Below are 15,387 nucleotides of genomic sequence, written 5' to 3' on the forward strand. Positions count from 1 at the left end.
TTGCCCAAGAGGCTGGTTATGCCAGGGAGTTGTGTAACTACAGAGTAGCAAGAGTTTTGCTCTGCCAAGGAGGGCTGCAGTAAGCTGGATGCATGCTCATTCTGCACTCTATGCACTCCTGGTGTAGGAAGACAGGTGGTGGTTGAAGCAAACCTATGCCTGATAGTGTGTCACAGCAGCATTTCTCAACAACATTTCTCAGTTTTTCCCCAGGGAAGCTGTCACAGCACCGAGCCTGACAAAATTCAAGAAGTGTTTGGACAATGCTCTCAGATACATACTCTGATTTTTTGGGTGGTCTTTTGAGGACCTAGGAACTGGACTCCATGATCCTCATGGATCCCTTCCAACTCAGGATATTCTATGATTCTATTCAATTAAAAAAAAAAAAAAAGGCAGAAAAAGTATGTTTCAGGAAGGAATTTCAAAGTAGAAAGCTTTACACAGAGACATGTACTTCAATCATGCTGGATTTCTGCATTTGTTCAGGACAAGTTACATCATGGACACTGTGCTAGCACGGTGAAACCCTTTCCCACACTGAAATCATTGATATACTTCAATTTCGCCGTTATTACTGCATTTCCACTAAGGTCTGCTTCTTGTGCAGCCCAACAAGAAAGTCTACTTCTTTCATGCACAAATCCATGATGTAGCTAAGCCAGCCCAAGCCCAGGAGAATAGGCACACATATCCCTCCTATATCCAGGTGTGTAGGGTTACTGCTCCAAGCAGCTCAGCTGAACTCCATAAACAAGTGCTGGCAGACCTGAGGGGAAGGTTGTAACTTGGATAACCTCCTGTAAAAGTTCAGGCAGCTTAGGGGAACTAAGCCACAGGCAGGACTATGTTTTACAAGTCAGCACAACCAGCCACAGGCACTGCTTCAGAAAAGATGCAAATAGAGCTTAGCTTGTGTGTTAAAATAGCACAAAGATATCCTTCTCTGTTCCTTCAACAGATTAAACCTGGGTGCAACAAGGATCCTGGAGCAGCTAGGACACCCGTGGAGCAGCCCCTGACCAGAACTCACATACTAAAATGCTGTAGGCCCAGTTCTCCTCCCAGATAGGACTTGGGTTGGGTAGGGCAGGTCAGACACCACAGAGAACATCTTACCAGGCACACAATCACAGCAGAACTGGTGGGAGTGGGGTTTAACCCCTTACACTTTAATGGTATAATTAACATCAGGGGTACATCTGCTCTCCTAAATCCAGCTGTACAAGGGCAAGATGAAGTAGTTACCTTACTGACACATACCTCCAGCATCTACAGAGCCATAATAAAGCACTTGTTCAGGACAGGAGTCAAAATAGTTGCTGTGCTTCAGGCTAACTTAGCTGCCATCCTTGATCCCATATAAGCTGCTGCTGTGCCACCACCATTCATCTCGTTAACCAATGCTGCCTCACTATTTCCTAATAGTTTCCTGTCTGCTGCTATCCATCCCAAATTTTGTCCTCTTAGATTGCAAATTTTAGGGGATAGATACTGCTTTCAGTATCTAGGTTTGCACAAGGAGGTTGCAGACCACAGTCAGGTTGCCCAGACTCAATGCTGATGATGACAAAAATAACAATTGAAGCTCGTGGTTTTAGCAAATTTATTTGAATTTTAAGAGAGAGAAGCAGCAAACTGGATCTCTCTAAGATGATTCTCGTGCTTCTCAAAAGAAGAGATGGATATTAATAAAACTTTTGCTGGGGAAGGAGGTGTTATGTGGAATTAAGGTTTAGATCAATACCATATGCATTATGTCCACAATACACATTCATTCTTGATTTTGCGATATACTAATGTGTAATTACCATTAATGTAAACATATTTTTAAAGGTTATTTTCCTGCTCTGCAGGTCAATGGACCTAATGAAGCAGATCTAAGTGGGCTTGAGCTACTTTGAGTAGGTGCTTGATTTCCTGTTTACCTCATGGAAGTGGGTTTGGTCCCACACTGCTAATGTTTATAAAGGCTCTGAAGGATCTCCTCTGAGCACTAGAACTGGTTGAAATCTTCTGAGCAGCCTCAGTGGAGTAGAAAGGTAAGAAGCTCTATATCAGTCTATATTTTTTTTATTCTTTTTCCTAAGATGAGAGTGAGCAGTGCTTGACAGTGTCAGACAGTATCTATAGCAGAGTAGGAACAAGCTGTACCTTCGGCTGAGTTTTTCCTGAAGTGGTGTAAGACTAGCAATTTTCTTGATAGGTTTGGTGGAAAAGAACTATAGCAGTACACATCGTGTTGTAAAGGGAAAGACCGTTATTTCAGAGGAGGATTCAGTACATGGCAAGTCTCAGGCTGGGATCTGCCCCTTTAAACATATTCTACACAGGGAAATGATGAGAAATTGGTTCTTGGCTGCTTTTTGTATCCTTTTAGCTATGAATAAAACAGGGATAACTCTTCTTCCAAAGCAGACGGTATTGCACAGGGGATTTGAAGACCTTCATGTAGTAAAGATCCCACAAGTAGATACTACTCTTCCTTTTGTGAAGGAGTCAAATTGTAAAATCAAAACAGTGTAATGACAGTTAGCAGTAAACGACACTCCAGGCGGGACTAACTGAGCTTTATTTGAGTATCATACAGGCAAAGGGGTCTTGTATTAATTCAGGAATGGTTTCTCTACAATCTCCAAAAATGCAGACTGTTTTTCCTTGCTGCTTAGATAAATTCTGCAGAGAATAAGTGCTACCCTTTCTTAAAATTAAGGGTACAATATATATCCTCTCCTACTTTCATAAATAATTATCTTAAGCAGAACAATATTCTTGAATGACTTAGCTATTTTCAGATTCATCATCATAACTACAGTGATATATGTAATGAATAGCAAATAAGAGGGAAAACTTGTTTAATCATGACACTTTTCTCAACTGTCATTTAAAATACTCTTTGGCTTTTTGTATAACGAAACCTACTTTTCCTATTAATACACTCTGTAACTATTTGCCTCTTACTGCTTTAGCTGTAAATATTTCAGGGGTTTTGTCACTGTTCAATATATAACACCTTTGCTTTTAAAAGTATTCCTCTCAATTTGATATCTCTGAGATAATGTAACACATTTAATATTCAGCCTATATATAGGCCAAAACATTTGTAAAAAAGTCACAGTTTTCCAGAAACAAACAAACAAACAAAAAAGCCTCAGTTATGAACAACATCCAAACTTACAAATTCTTGTTTTCTCCAAAATAATAATTGGGCAGTTGTAAGAATGCAAATTGCTACTTATGAGTAAAGTTTCACTAATGTATGAATGAATTTTTGAAGGACGGGATACCTAAGTCCTGATCTAGACTTCTTTTTGTTACTATATTATTCCTGTTAACAGTAGTTCTCCAGTGCAATGCAGATTCCAGAAATATTGATAACAAAGAGTGAGGTGAGAGACAATAAAATACATCCATGAGCCTTGATCAAAACCATTTTTGTACAGAGTTTGCAGAGCTGGAATAGTTATTAAGAGCTCAAATGTCCAAGGTCTACTGAGCTGAACTGTGGACATGAGGACTAGGAACAGCTTGAAACTAATAAATCTTGGAATTTGATCCCGTCACTATCCTGAGATATTTTTCATAACAGATATTCACTGACTCTGGCACCAGTCCCGACATAAGGCATTATCCATCCCTACAGAAAGTTTCACAGGAATTAGATCAGGCTGCTAAATCCTGCAGAACTGCAGTATGGGATAAGCAGGATATGATGTAACTCCTGTTTGCTCTTGAATTGCCTGATCCAACGTGCATTCTCATTCACATACTTAAGATTGAATTGGCCCTTAAAACACAATGAGGTACCCACAGGGTCAGCTTGTAAATGTGGAACAATACAATGTCCTCGCCTCCACGAATGGGCAAATCACAATTAATTTGATGGTTGCAATAAAAGTATAGGGAACAGATGTTAATAGACACCACTGTGGTGAAAGAGCATTGTTATTGAAAGAGTAACTTAACTGTGAATGGCAAAGGAGAGCTTTGTAGGTTGGAGAAGGCTGTTCCAAGCACAAGGACAAGGAAAGAAACATGTTTACAAGTGCAGGCACATGCCTAACCATTGCCCATCTCCTTGGGTTCACTGTCATGTCACTTATGTATCCCAGGGGCCAAGCATCTGGATTGCCCTCTGCTTTTGAACAGAGAAATCAGCCAAGAAAATGATGTCTTTGAAAGTTCTTTCTCTGCTTTTTGCTTCTTTGAGCTTTGTTTTGATGGAAGAGAACGTCTCAGGGTAAGTGTTTTGGAAAACCCACAATGTATTTTGAGCCTTTTCCAGCTTCCTACTGGAGGCAAGTAGACTATTTCCCTTGGCATCTTGGTAAATAGGTGAGAACATGAGTCCTGAGGTAGCTCTTGGATAATAGAAAGACAGCAAAGCATACAGAGATGAGCAAATGATAAGAGAGGTCTCAAATTAAAGCCTTTGAACCAGAGCCAAGAACTCCCAAGTTTTCCCTAAAAACTACATTGCTCCAGGTTGGGAGTAACAAGCTGGAAGGCAACCAGGAAGTGAAGGTTGGCTGGGAACTAGAAACAAAATGTAATTGTCTCCCATGAATAAGGCTAGGGGGCATTTGATATTTCAAAGCTTCTGAAAATGTGACCAGTTATATAAAGCAGGTACATAAAGACTTTCCATCTCTTCCTCTGATTTCTGCCACAAAACTTCCAACTACCACATGAGAAGATCTAAAAGAAACCCTATTAGAGCAGCAAGAGTTGCTGCAATTCCAGATAATAACACTAAAAAAAGATCAGCCTTGATATCCTTTGCTAACTTAGCTAGCCACCAAGTACGTCTACACTGTCAGACCAGCACTGGCTTCAAGTTCTGGACCTTGTCTCCTGCTGTCCACCCCTCAGGCTCTTGAGGACACAGGAAGAGGTTCCCTTGGCCTTATGTGTGCAGCTCACTAGAGAAGGGAATCTGTATACTCAGTGTCTTAGCACTTAGTCAAAGTCTATATCCATCAGGCTATGGCAGGAAAGCTACTCTGACTCCTGACGTCAGCAAATATCCCAAGTTCATCTCCTCCTGAGAAGTCAAATGTGAGCTGCAAATGTGTTAGCAGCCAGAAAAATGGATGAGGAGATTGCTAGCTCCTTCTCTAGTTAACTCTTCACTTTACAATGCAGGAACAATCACCTGTGCTAAAAAAGAATTAAAAGTGGTCACAAAACTTTGCTGACCTTAGGGGATGCATGGGCAATCCCATGCAACCCAAGCAAAATTCTGCATAGTGTTTGCTTCTTGTCTGAGCAAGAATCACTCTATCTGTACTCTTACTGTAGCATAAGTATAAGGACTCCCAGTGCCAGACCAGTGCAAAAACGCTACTCTGAGGCCACCCTGGCAAGTGATTACAGCCGCACAATGGATAACATGCTGAAGAAGAACTTTGTGGAATGGTTGCTAGCCAGGCGAGAGAAGAAAAGCGAGTAAGTACATAGACTTTCAACGCTCCCATGATTTGAACTGACAGCTGTTGTCAGGCAACTGATGGCTACAGAATACTGTAGAGCTGAGGATATTTTCCTTGGACTGCAGCAGTGATTCTCAGGGGACTTTCTTTTCCTTTTTTTTTTTTTTTTTCCTAAGTCCTTGAAGCGTTTTTTGTCTGTCAACACACAGCACAACTATCCTTCTCTCTATCCAACACTGCCTTCTTCTCTGTATGCTTGGTAGATGGAGTGGGAAGGAGTTGGGTTTTGTGGAAAAGCAGCATTTCAGCACCCTCTTGTGGCATCTCAAGCCGATGTCTTTCTTCCCATTTTTGCCTTTTCAGCAACGTCATTGAGACATACAAGAGAGAAGCTGAGCCACAAGTATCAGCTGTGAATGGCCAAAGCTTGGACCTGCGCAACCATGAAGCCAAAGACTTCTTTGCTTGGCTTCTAAAAAACAAGAAAAATCAGAGGTGAGATTGGCAGAATAGGAAATAAGGACGAAGTCTGGTCCCCAAGGGAGGGATGAGGTCCCCAAGTGTTCAATTTTTGAAGGGATGTTTTAGGGCAGGAATTGGTGATAACACTGTCAGCACAGGAAAACAAAACGACTTCTGTTTCAAAAGGGAATTCCATATTTTGCAATTGTCTCATGAGTGACAAAAATAACAAATACAAAAAAGCTTCTAAAACTTTACAATTTCTCACAAAATACATACTTCAAAAATAGAAAGGATTGAGGTTTTTTTTTTTTTTTTTTTTCCTTTGGAAGTATCAGAACAGCCTCATCAAAGCCCAGCACTTTAAAAAAGTCAAAGTGCTGTCTTTTGACAGGGCTGAAGCACATCCATTCCTGCAACATACTAACACTACAGTAATGGAGAAGTTAAACTGAAGTGCTTTGACCTAATAAAACCATTCCATTCTATTCAAAACCCTGACAAAAGAAAACTTTCCAGTGAAAATTGGGATGAAACTGATACATTCCTGCAAAACTTTTTTGATTTGATCAAATCGTCCCACAGGGCAAAAATAAACAAAACAGTTATTCCATTGTATCATTGCTACAAACTCTTACTATGAAAAGCATGAGATCTAAATGTGAAATTATGCAGGAGAGATGCCCGAGTGACTCAAGGAATTCCCCAGTTTGTTTTTGATCTATGTCATTGGAGACACTTGCAGTTTTATTCAGATGTATCTACACTGGTTACAGGAATGATGGCGATGCAATCTAGTTCTTAAAAGGTACCTCTCAGGAAGGTAACTTAGTCCATATGGTGCTCTCTCTTGTTCCAGCTAGTACCTTCATTTCCCAAGCCATCTGGCTGAGAGTGCCATCTCTGTGTTGCACAGCTTTGTGCTGTGTCAGCATATCCACGGCCTGTCAATAGCGTGTTTCACTGCCCCCCAATCTTACCTCATGTCGCAAATGTTCAAAAAGAAGGTTAGACACTTGAGTCGAAACAAAAATCTGTTCTTGGGCACTTTCTATTAAAAAAAGGAAAAAAAAAAAAAGCCAACAAATGAGGGAAACATTTCCTTTCTTTAACATGAAGGGGATTTTACAAAACCGAACAGGTTGTTGCTGATTAGTCCCAAAATTGTGTCAGGAAGGAAAACAGGCACTTACTGCACATAGCTCACATCCTTCAGGCACAATTCTAGTGTCTCTTGATAAGAGAATGAAACCTCTAACTTACAGGGAGTCATGGACAGTCACCCAGAACAAGAATCTGGGGGCATTTGTTGTCTTTTACAGCCTTTGCATGAAAACTGCTTTAGAAACAAAGGTGCAGGGGATGACCCAGGGGTGGGGGAAATGAGCACTGTTATGGTTCACAGAGGTGTTAAGGCCAAGCACCCAGAAAATCAGACATTGAGAATTGCTAGTCATACTGAAAATGCAGAATCAAAGAAACAAGGGCTTTGTGGGATCTCAAAAGGTCATTTAGTCTGACCTCTCCTACAAGGCAGGATCAGCTTGCTCTAAACTACTCCTGACAGATATTTTTCTAACCTGTTCTTACATAGGATTGGGGGGGAGGGAAGGAGAGGGAGAATGACACACACACCTTTGGTGCTAGAGATTAATCAGCTTGATTAGCCTCATTTAATAATAATATTTTTTAAAAAATGCAGTGTTTCCCCTAATCTCCTTAATTGCAAATAAAAAACACAATTTGTGGGGTGAAAAGGTCCTTCTCAGAAACAAAGGCTTCCCTTTGTGAGCTCGGGGCATAGATGCTGCTTCACTCTGCCTTTGTTTTGATGCCTGCTGGGTTTAAGAGAGGACATGGGGCATGGGAGGGGCGGGGGGTGGTACAGGACTGTTCCTTCTCATCTCCTAAGCCTGACAGACACATTCAGTGCTAGATATCCCAGACTGATCAAGATCAAAGCAGTGTTCTGTAGCAGGATCTCATCATGTCAAAATAGGTTCTGTTGTTTTTTTGTTGTTGTGTTGTTGTTTTGCTATGCTTAGGGGAACACCCCCCCAGCCACCAAGATGTACGTTTATTCACTCTTCTTCACTGGCACTTCTATTTTACAGAACAGAAAAACAGTTACTAAGAGCATAGTGTCCTTTCCTTCAAACTGTCTCTCCTAGTCCATGGCTCTACTGCACTGCCCAGGAGGCAGCAGAAGGACTTTTGTTAAGGAGCAAATGACTAACCTTGTCAAAAATCTAAGTGGTGCCTGGAGGAAAAGATAATGAAGAAAATGCCATATGGATTCAGACCTTTTTAGTTAACTAATCCTTGATCTAGGCTGGGAGGCAGAGATTTGTACGTGGCTGTTTCAGAATATAGAGGGACGAAAGACTCCCTTTTAAGATTTAAAAAGTTTTTTATATATATACAAATAAATTTAGTTAAGAATTACACAGTACTGAAAAATAAGAGAAGAAGAAAATGAATCCTCTTGGCTGTGGAGATAGGAAGTGGTGAACAAAGAAGAAAGATGAACTGAGACAAGAGCCTGAGGTGTCTAATTTGAATCATGCCCAACTGAAACCCAGAAAGAGAGAAAGAAATCCTCCTGGCTTTCTTTCCTTAAATCAGCTCATCCCTCAGTTCCTCCCCACTGTCACTGATAATGTTGCAGAACAGTCTCATTTCCCAAGAACAGGGAAAGAAAAAGCGAAAAGTTGGTAGGATTGACAAGATGACAAGCAACGCACTAAGTCAAAGGTATTAGACGACAAGGAAAATAAAATATACCTGTGAACTCGATGCAATTGGGATAAGATTGTTATATACACATTTGGATGTTTTCCTTTCTTCTGTCTTTATGGCATGGCACATTTCTTGCAGTTTTACTTCTCTGGAAGGTTCAGAAGATTTGAAAGATGTTTTGAACCAGGAGTTTCTGACATGGCTAATGTCGATTGACCTCTGCAGACCAACGTGAGTGGTTGTTCTACCTGTTCCTGTTGTTAAAAACATCCCTTCAGATCCCATTCCAGCACTGTACAAAGGTTTTGCCCCAAAGGTGCTTGATGCAATGCTCATCTTTTGATAGCTGTTGAGTGCTCACATGGTGTAGCTCAGCTGAATTTCATTGGAGAGTTAAGAGCTTTGGCCAGAGTTTGGCTCTGCAAGAGAATCTTCAAATCACTGATATGATAAACTGGGGGATGGACAAATTTCAAGTTATGACTGTCTAGAGAAGGCAGGTTAGTAAATTCTTTTCCCTATTTTTATGAGAAAATTAGATGTTCATCTAACCACTTACAGAAAATACTTTTCTTTTTCTACTCAACATACCTAAGTATGAAAGACATTCAGAAAGAAATACAACAAGAAATTGGGATGCAAAATGTCCAGGGGAAGGTCCTGAGAAGGCTCAAGGAAATGGAGAGCCCATCTTAGGGGCTCTAGTAAAATGAAGGCTGAGAGAAACAAAGTCACCATCTATTTAAAAAAAAAAAAAAAAAAAAGGAAAAAAAGAAACAGAGAGAAGAGCTATTTATGCTAATGGCAAAAGTTAGACAAGAATGAAAAAGGATGAACTGGCCACAAATAGGCTGAAAATAAAAGGCAGCTCTGTGCTACAGCCAATTCCATGCAGCTTGGTCAGACAATGTGAACTAAGTGGCCAGCAAGCAAGCAAGCCAGAGAAAACAATTAACTTTTGAGCTCATCCTGCAGCCTTTCCCGCAGAGGGGGAAATAAAATAATAATAAAAAAAGCATTTATCTCCTAACCAGTTGCTGATTTTTTCTCAAAAGCTGTAGATACTTGCTATTAGATGCTTACTAACTTTGAGACGTCTGTCCTGCTATCAGAATGGATTTCCAAGGTATCAGAGGGGACTGGTGGGTAAAGAAGCCAATAACTTATGCTTTGTTTCACGTAGAAACCAAATTAAAATGGGTTAAGTGTGGTCCCACAGGGATTTATGCTTTTCTCTCCCGCTTCTGCTTCATTAGGACTGTGTAACTCCAGGACCCTGTCTCAAGGAGCTCTCCACTCTATCGACGGACTCACTACGGAGGAAGATATTCTATGTTCATTCTGTTCTATGCATATTGTCCACTTTGCCAATGTAAGAAATAAAGATTTTAGCCTGAAGCTGAAATAAGATTTAGTTAAGACTTCATTTGGGGATGGGCTATAAAACGTTACTAAATTACTTTTTAAAAAAAGACGTCATTCCAAGCAAGGCTCATAAGGGTCACGACACGCGTTGCATTGTGCGGGTCGGTGAATTCGGCCTGCAGCTGCCGGAGCCGTAACGCGGTACGAGCCCGAGCGCAGTTTGTCGGCAGGCCGGGCCTGCCGCCGCCTGGAGATTCCGGAAACGGCGGGGGGGCGGGATGAAGTTCATCCCGGGCTGCGCAGGCACAAGCCCTGCCCGAGGGCTGCCCCGGCACAACACCGGCCGCAGGAGCCCCCCCCCTCCTAGCGCCCCCCTGCACGGGGCGGGCACGCCCTCACAGGGGCTCCCCGCACGCCGGGGGCCTGACCACCCCCCGGGCTCCTCCCGCAGCGGGGCCCCGGCCGCATAAGCAGAAGCTCTGCCCCAGCCCGGGGGCACCCGCCGCCCGGCGGGGCCCGAGCCCCCGGTCATGCCCGGGCCCCTCCGCGAAGCGGAGCCGTACAGGCCCCGCCCCCGCCCTGCGCCAGCGCCGCGCGTCGCGGGGAGGTGACGTCGGCAGGTGCGCGGCCGGCGGAGGGGCCGCGATGCACCGGCGGGGCGTGGGCGCGGGCGCCGTCGCTAAGAAAAAGCTGGCGGAGGTGAGGGGGCGGCGGGGCCCGCGGCCGGGACGGGTGTGTGGGGTGCCGGTCCGCGGAGGGAGGTCGTGGCGGGAGCGCAGGGTGCCCTCTGGTAGCTTCCTCGCTTGCCCGGGGCCGTGGGTCCTTCTGATTCACGCGTCCTTAAGGAGCGCCGCCTCCTCCGGTCTGGGGTTTGTTCGCCCGTTTCCCGGCGCTGTCCCCAGCGCCCTGTTTTCTTCCTGCAGGCAAAGTACAAGGAGCGAGGGACGGTCCTGGCCGAAGACCAGTTGGCCCAGGTGGGAGATCCCCCCTGCCGTGGCGTGACTTGTGGTGGTGAGCCCAGCCTCAGACCTGAGCTTCGTTTTGTGTCCTGCTTTGGGTTCTGCCTCCCTTCCCGTCACCTCCGAAACATCTCCGTTCTGTGGGGTTGTTTCTGTGCCATGCACGGCACAGAATATCTGTTGCCGTCCTTCTGAGCCCAACTATGGGTTTAGAATAGCCTTGTCTTCTCTCCACTCTTGTTTGATATTGGTTTATATTCAGTGTTAAAGCGTACACATGTGAATTGTATCAAGCATTTTTTTCTTGTTTCCTGCTATTTGAGTCCACTGGTGCCATTCGTACAGGGTGAGCAGCATGTCTGAATCTTGACTGCTGCTTTAGGACTGTGTCCACTTAGTGCATTATGGGGTCTGTGATCACCAAAAAATGTGTTAAATAAGTGTTAAGACAGAAATACTTTTCTGTAATTCTCTTCCAGATGTCTAAGCAGCTGGACATGTTTAAAACCAACTTGGAGGAGTTTGCCAGCAAACACAAGCAAGAGATTCGTAAAAGCCCAGAGTTCCGGGTCCAGTTCCAGGATATGTGTGCAACAATTGGAGTGGATCCTCTGGCATGTGAGGAGCAGGCACCAGGGGTTAATGACTAAAGATTTGTTTTACTGTTCTTCTGTTGTAAACAGTTCTTAGTGGAGCTGGTGGAAGTTGTCCTTGAGGAAAGCTAATGGTATTTTGATTCTTGGGGTTTGTGAATTGGTGTAATATGCCTGTAGGTGCTATTTACTTTAAAGGGTAGCAAAAGAGGTGGAGATGACCAAAATGGAGACTCTTCACTGAGGCATCTGAGTCCTCACAGTGAGGTTTGTGAGCAGGCTGCTTCGTACCAGTAACTATTAAGGAAGATGTTTTTGCCAGTGGTCCAATCACTTTCCCCTTTTCTTGCTTCACAGCCGGTAAAGGATTCTGGTCAGAAATGCTGGGAGTTGGAGACTTTTACTATGAATTGGGTGTGCAGATTATTGAAGTTTGCCTGGCTCTGAAACACAGGAATGGAGGTGAGGATCGCGCTGTGTCTGTTTTCTAGGAGAATGGGAGTATTCCTTGTCCACGTAGAAAATGAGTTGCATCACTCAGCATAGTGTTCTTTACTAGATTTCACAGAATATGGAGCTGATGGTTCTGTCTTCCTTGCACCCCTGAAAACCCTTGTTTTGTTTCTACAACATTTTATCACTGTGCCACTGGTAGTCACCTAGCTTCATTGATTTCTACAGAAATCAACCAACTGTGCCCTTCCTAGGTAACAAAACTGTAATTCCTGGTACGGTGGGAAGGGAGACAGTGATAAATGACAATCTGGAAGGAGTACAAAACCAGTAAGTTACTGCTTTGAGACTGGCAGTAAGACTGTCTCTAAAGGATCACAGCAATATCCAGAAGAGTTAGTGTCGATGTGTCGGAGGGGAGGAAGGCCCTGCAGAGGAACCTGGACAGGATGGGGTGAGGTTCAAAATGGCTAAGTGCTGGGTCCTGCACTTTGGCCACAACAACCCCATGTAGTGCTACAGGCTTGAGGCAGAGTGGCTTGAAAGCTGTGCAGAGGAAAAGGACCTGGGGGTGCTGGTTGACGCTTGCTTGAACGTGATCCGGCAGTGTGCCCAGGTGGCCAAGAAGGCCAACGGCATCCTGGCTTCTATCAGGAATAGCGTAGCCATCAGGACCAGGGAGGTGATTGTCCCCCTGTACTTGACTCTTGTGAGGCCGCACCAGAGTACTGAGTACTGTGTTCAGTTTTGGGCCCCTCACTACAAGAAGGACATCGAGGCCCTGGAGCATGGCCAGAGAAGGGCTATGAAGCTGGTGAAAGGCCTGGATACAAGTCTTATGAAGAGCGGCTGTGGGAACTGGGGTTGTTTAGCCTGCAGAAGAGGAGGCTCAGGAAGACCTTACTGTTCTCTGCAAGTACCTGAAAGGAAGTTATAGGGAGCTGGGGGTCAGCCTCTTCTCGCAGATACCTAATGATAGCACTAGAGGGAATGGCCTCAAGTTGTGCTAGGGGAGGTTGAGGTTGGAAATTAGGAGACATTTCTTCTCTGAAAGAGTGGCTAGGCATTGGGACGGGTTGCCCAGGGAGGTGGTGGAGTCACCGTCCCTGGGGGTGTTCAAGAAAGGTTGGACCTGGCGCTTAGGGACATGGTTTAGTGGGTGACATTGGTGGTAGGGGGATGGTTGGACCAGATGATCTTGGAGGTCTTTTCCAACCTTAATGATTCTACGATTACTAGTGGTAAGTGCCTAATGAAAATATACTAGGTGTTCTTCACTCCAAAAGGGCAATCGGAGACCAAGAGTGGGCTACAGCAAAGCCAATTGAAACTCTGTCTGATAAGTTTGTGGAAGAAGGCAACACCAGAGTGCTGCATATTAATTGTAGGAACAGAAGTGACTAGATGCTTATCTCATCCAAGGCTTGAAACGGGGAACAACGAAGAACCCACTTGTATAATGTAAGGCAGGAGTGATTCAGTGGTAAACACACAAAGGAGCCTTTACTACTTGTGCTGGAGTAGTTTTCTTTCTGTATAGTAATGTTTTCCTGTCCCCTTTTGTTAACTCCTAGGTCTGATAACACTAGAAGAACTTCATCAACAAGTGCTGAAGGGAAGAGGGAAGTTTGCTCAGGAAGTAAGCCAGTGAGTGTCTGGATATTACAGGAGGGTAGAATCAAGTAGCATTTGTAGAAGAAAAGAGGGTGACCGATCTCAACTAGGCTTGAAGTTGCTGCTGTTAATCGGACTCCAAATTCTAGCAATTGAGCCACTTACACATGCTCTGTAGTTAATGACTTAAATATTTCAAAAAGCAAGCGTGAGCACTAAAGCATGAAGAACTGTTGTCTTGAGCTGGAGAGGACTAGTTCCCTGCAAATCCAGCTCTCTTACTGTCACAGTCTGCTGAAGCTGCTGTGGTCTGAGCTATAAGGAAGGGACCAATACATGCCCTTACAGAAATCAATGTTAGGACACAACTCACCATAATTAGTAAGTTGGGCTGAATCTTAAATTTAGCACTTGCAGCTTAGATGCTACAAATGTCTCTAATGAAAATCTGCACTTCTGTAGAGGGGCAAAGATATGCACACTAAAAGAAATTCTTGGCTGTTGATTACCTGAAATTGCAGCAAGTAGCCACTTGCTATAGCTTATAGCTTCTTCTCATTTACAGAATTGAGGATGCAGTTTGAGAGAGGCTCTCTTAGTTTAAAGCCTTGTATTAACCCTTGCTTTTCAGGGATGATCTCCTTCGTGCAATCAAGAAACTGAAGGTCTTGGGAAATGGCTTTGGGATTATCCCTGTTGGTGGAACATATCTGGTCCAGTCTGTACCAGCTGAACTGAACATGGATCACACAGTTGTCTTGCAGCTGGCAGAGGTATTGATCCAAGCGATTTTAAAGTACAACCACCCTGAAAGAATCTTATTACTTCCACGACAGGGAAAGCATGGTGTAGAAAGTGCAAATTCCAGCATGAATGTGAATCTAGAACTTGTGCTATGATTAGATCAGACCTGTAGGCAAAATTGTCCATGTGCATCTGAACTATGGACTTAAATATTGACTATAAGCACACAGTATTTTTCTCTCTCATTCCAGAAAAAGGGCTATGTAACAGTCAATGAGATCAGGTCCAGTCTGAAATGGGAGATGGAACGTGCAAAGCAAATACTGGTACGTATGAAGGTCTCTTGTGCACAGTGGAGTTCAGTGACAGGGTAGAGTGGCTGTTCCTGCAGCACAGCTGCGTACACTATGGTGAGGATGTGTTATCATAGCATGCAGAGGTGATAGACCTGAGGCAGGGTATGTACTACTTAAACATAGGTTAAAGACAGTGGAGTCTCAGGAGTTGTAGATATTCCTGTGGCTTCACTAGTGTTGGTTAAAACTTGAATTTTGTTAGCTCAGGTCCTGCATAAACATGCAGGGTAGATTTGACTGGATGTCCAAACTGTATCTTTCCCTGCTCAAGATGAGTAAAAATTTTGAGTTCTGCACACTCCATTACACTACAATAAATGTGGGATGAGGCCTGTGAATGGCTTCTCAGCCATTTAGTTAAGTTTTACTCACAGTTTCTGCTCTGTTTGAATAGGAACACTTGCTGAAGGAAGGAATGGCCTGGCTGGATACGCAGGCAGCAGGAGAACCTCAGTACTGGCTGCCTGCTCTCTTTACAGAGCTGTACTCTCAGGAGATCACTCCAGAGGAAGCTAAGGAGGCAATACCTTGACTAAGTGTTCCATGCGTGTATATAATTCTTCTTGTGAGGTTACTTGCATATCACCTAAAACACAGGTACAATGGATTTGAAATAAATTTTTTTAAAAAATGTCTAGATTGAGAAGTTTAATAGGACTAATTCATACTT

At 43.7% G+C, this 15,387-nt stretch overlaps 2 protein-coding genes across 6 annotated transcripts; both read left to right on the plus strand.

Annotated features, from left to right (window-relative positions):
• Positions 1-1,338: 1,338 nt before the first annotated feature.
• On the plus strand, positions 1,339-10,113 carry LOC121059484 (gastric inhibitory polypeptide). Of its 3 annotated transcripts, XM_040536364.1 has the most exons (7): positions 1,339-1,543; positions 1,857-2,042; positions 4,113-4,240; positions 5,302-5,448; positions 5,796-5,927; positions 8,772-8,864; positions 9,890-10,113. In XM_040536364.1, exons 3-7 carry the CDS (start codon positions 4,167-4,169, stop codon positions 9,897-9,899), a joined length of 456 nt encoding a protein of 151 aa, XP_040392298.1. In that variant the 5' UTR covers positions 1,339-1,543; positions 1,857-2,042; positions 4,113-4,166; the 3' UTR covers positions 9,900-10,113. The 3 variants fall into 3 exon arrangements, with proteins under 3 accessions (XP_040392298.1, XP_040392299.1, XP_040392300.1); XM_040536365.1 differs by having other exon boundaries at positions 1,339-2,042; XM_040536366.1 differs by having other exon boundaries at positions 1,344-1,543; positions 8,009-10,113.
• Positions 10,114-10,577: 464 nt separating this feature from the next.
• SNF8 (SNF8 subunit of ESCRT-II) lies at positions 10,578-15,352 on the plus strand. Of its 3 annotated transcripts, XM_040536361.1 has the most exons (8): positions 10,578-10,697; positions 10,922-10,972; positions 11,437-11,575; positions 11,908-12,012; positions 13,578-13,650; positions 14,249-14,390; positions 14,613-14,687; positions 15,112-15,352. In XM_040536361.1, the coding sequence occupies exons 1-8, from the start codon at positions 10,644-10,646 to the stop codon at positions 15,247-15,249; spliced, it is 777 nt and encodes a 258-aa protein (XP_040392295.1). In that variant the 5' UTR covers positions 10,578-10,643; the 3' UTR covers positions 15,250-15,352. The 3 variants fall into 3 exon arrangements, with proteins under 3 accessions (XP_040392295.1, XP_040392296.1, XP_040392297.1); XM_040536362.1 differs by lacking the exon at positions 11,437-11,575 and having other exon boundaries at positions 10,922-11,009; XM_040536363.1 differs by lacking the exon at positions 10,578-10,697 and having other exon boundaries at positions 10,924-11,009.
• The last annotated feature ends 35 nt before the right edge of the window (positions 15,353-15,387 follow it).

This window comes from Cygnus olor, chromosome 25 (assembly GCF_009769625.2).
Source record: "Cygnus olor isolate bCygOlo1 chromosome 25, bCygOlo1.pri.v2, whole genome shotgun sequence".
Taxonomy (NCBI): Eukaryota; Metazoa; Chordata; class Aves; order Anseriformes; family Anatidae; genus Cygnus; species Cygnus olor.

Coding starts and splice junctions, on each gene's coding strand:
- SNF8 (XM_040536361.1), top strand. CDS start 10,644: ATGCACCGGCGGGGCGTGGGCGCGGGCGCCGTCGCTAAGAAAAAGCTG. Junction 13,651..14,248: donor TTTGCTCAGGAAGTAAGCCA/GTGAGTGTCTGG, acceptor CTTGCTTTTCAG/GGATGATCTCCTTCGTGCAA. Junction 14,688..15,111: donor AACGTGCAAAGCAAATACTG/GTACGTATGAAG, acceptor CTGTTTGAATAG/GAACACTTGCTGAAGGAAGG.
- LOC121059484 (XM_040536365.1), top strand. CDS start 4,167: ATGATGTCTTTGAAAGTTCTTTCTCTGCTTTTTGCTTCTTTGAGCTTT. Junction 4,241..5,301: donor ATGGAAGAGAACGTCTCAGG/GTAAGTGTTTTG, acceptor CTCTTACTGTAG/CATAAGTATAAGGACTCCCA. Junction 5,449..5,795: donor AGGCGAGAGAAGAAAAGCGA/GTAAGTACATAG, acceptor TTGCCTTTTCAG/CAACGTCATTGAGACATACA.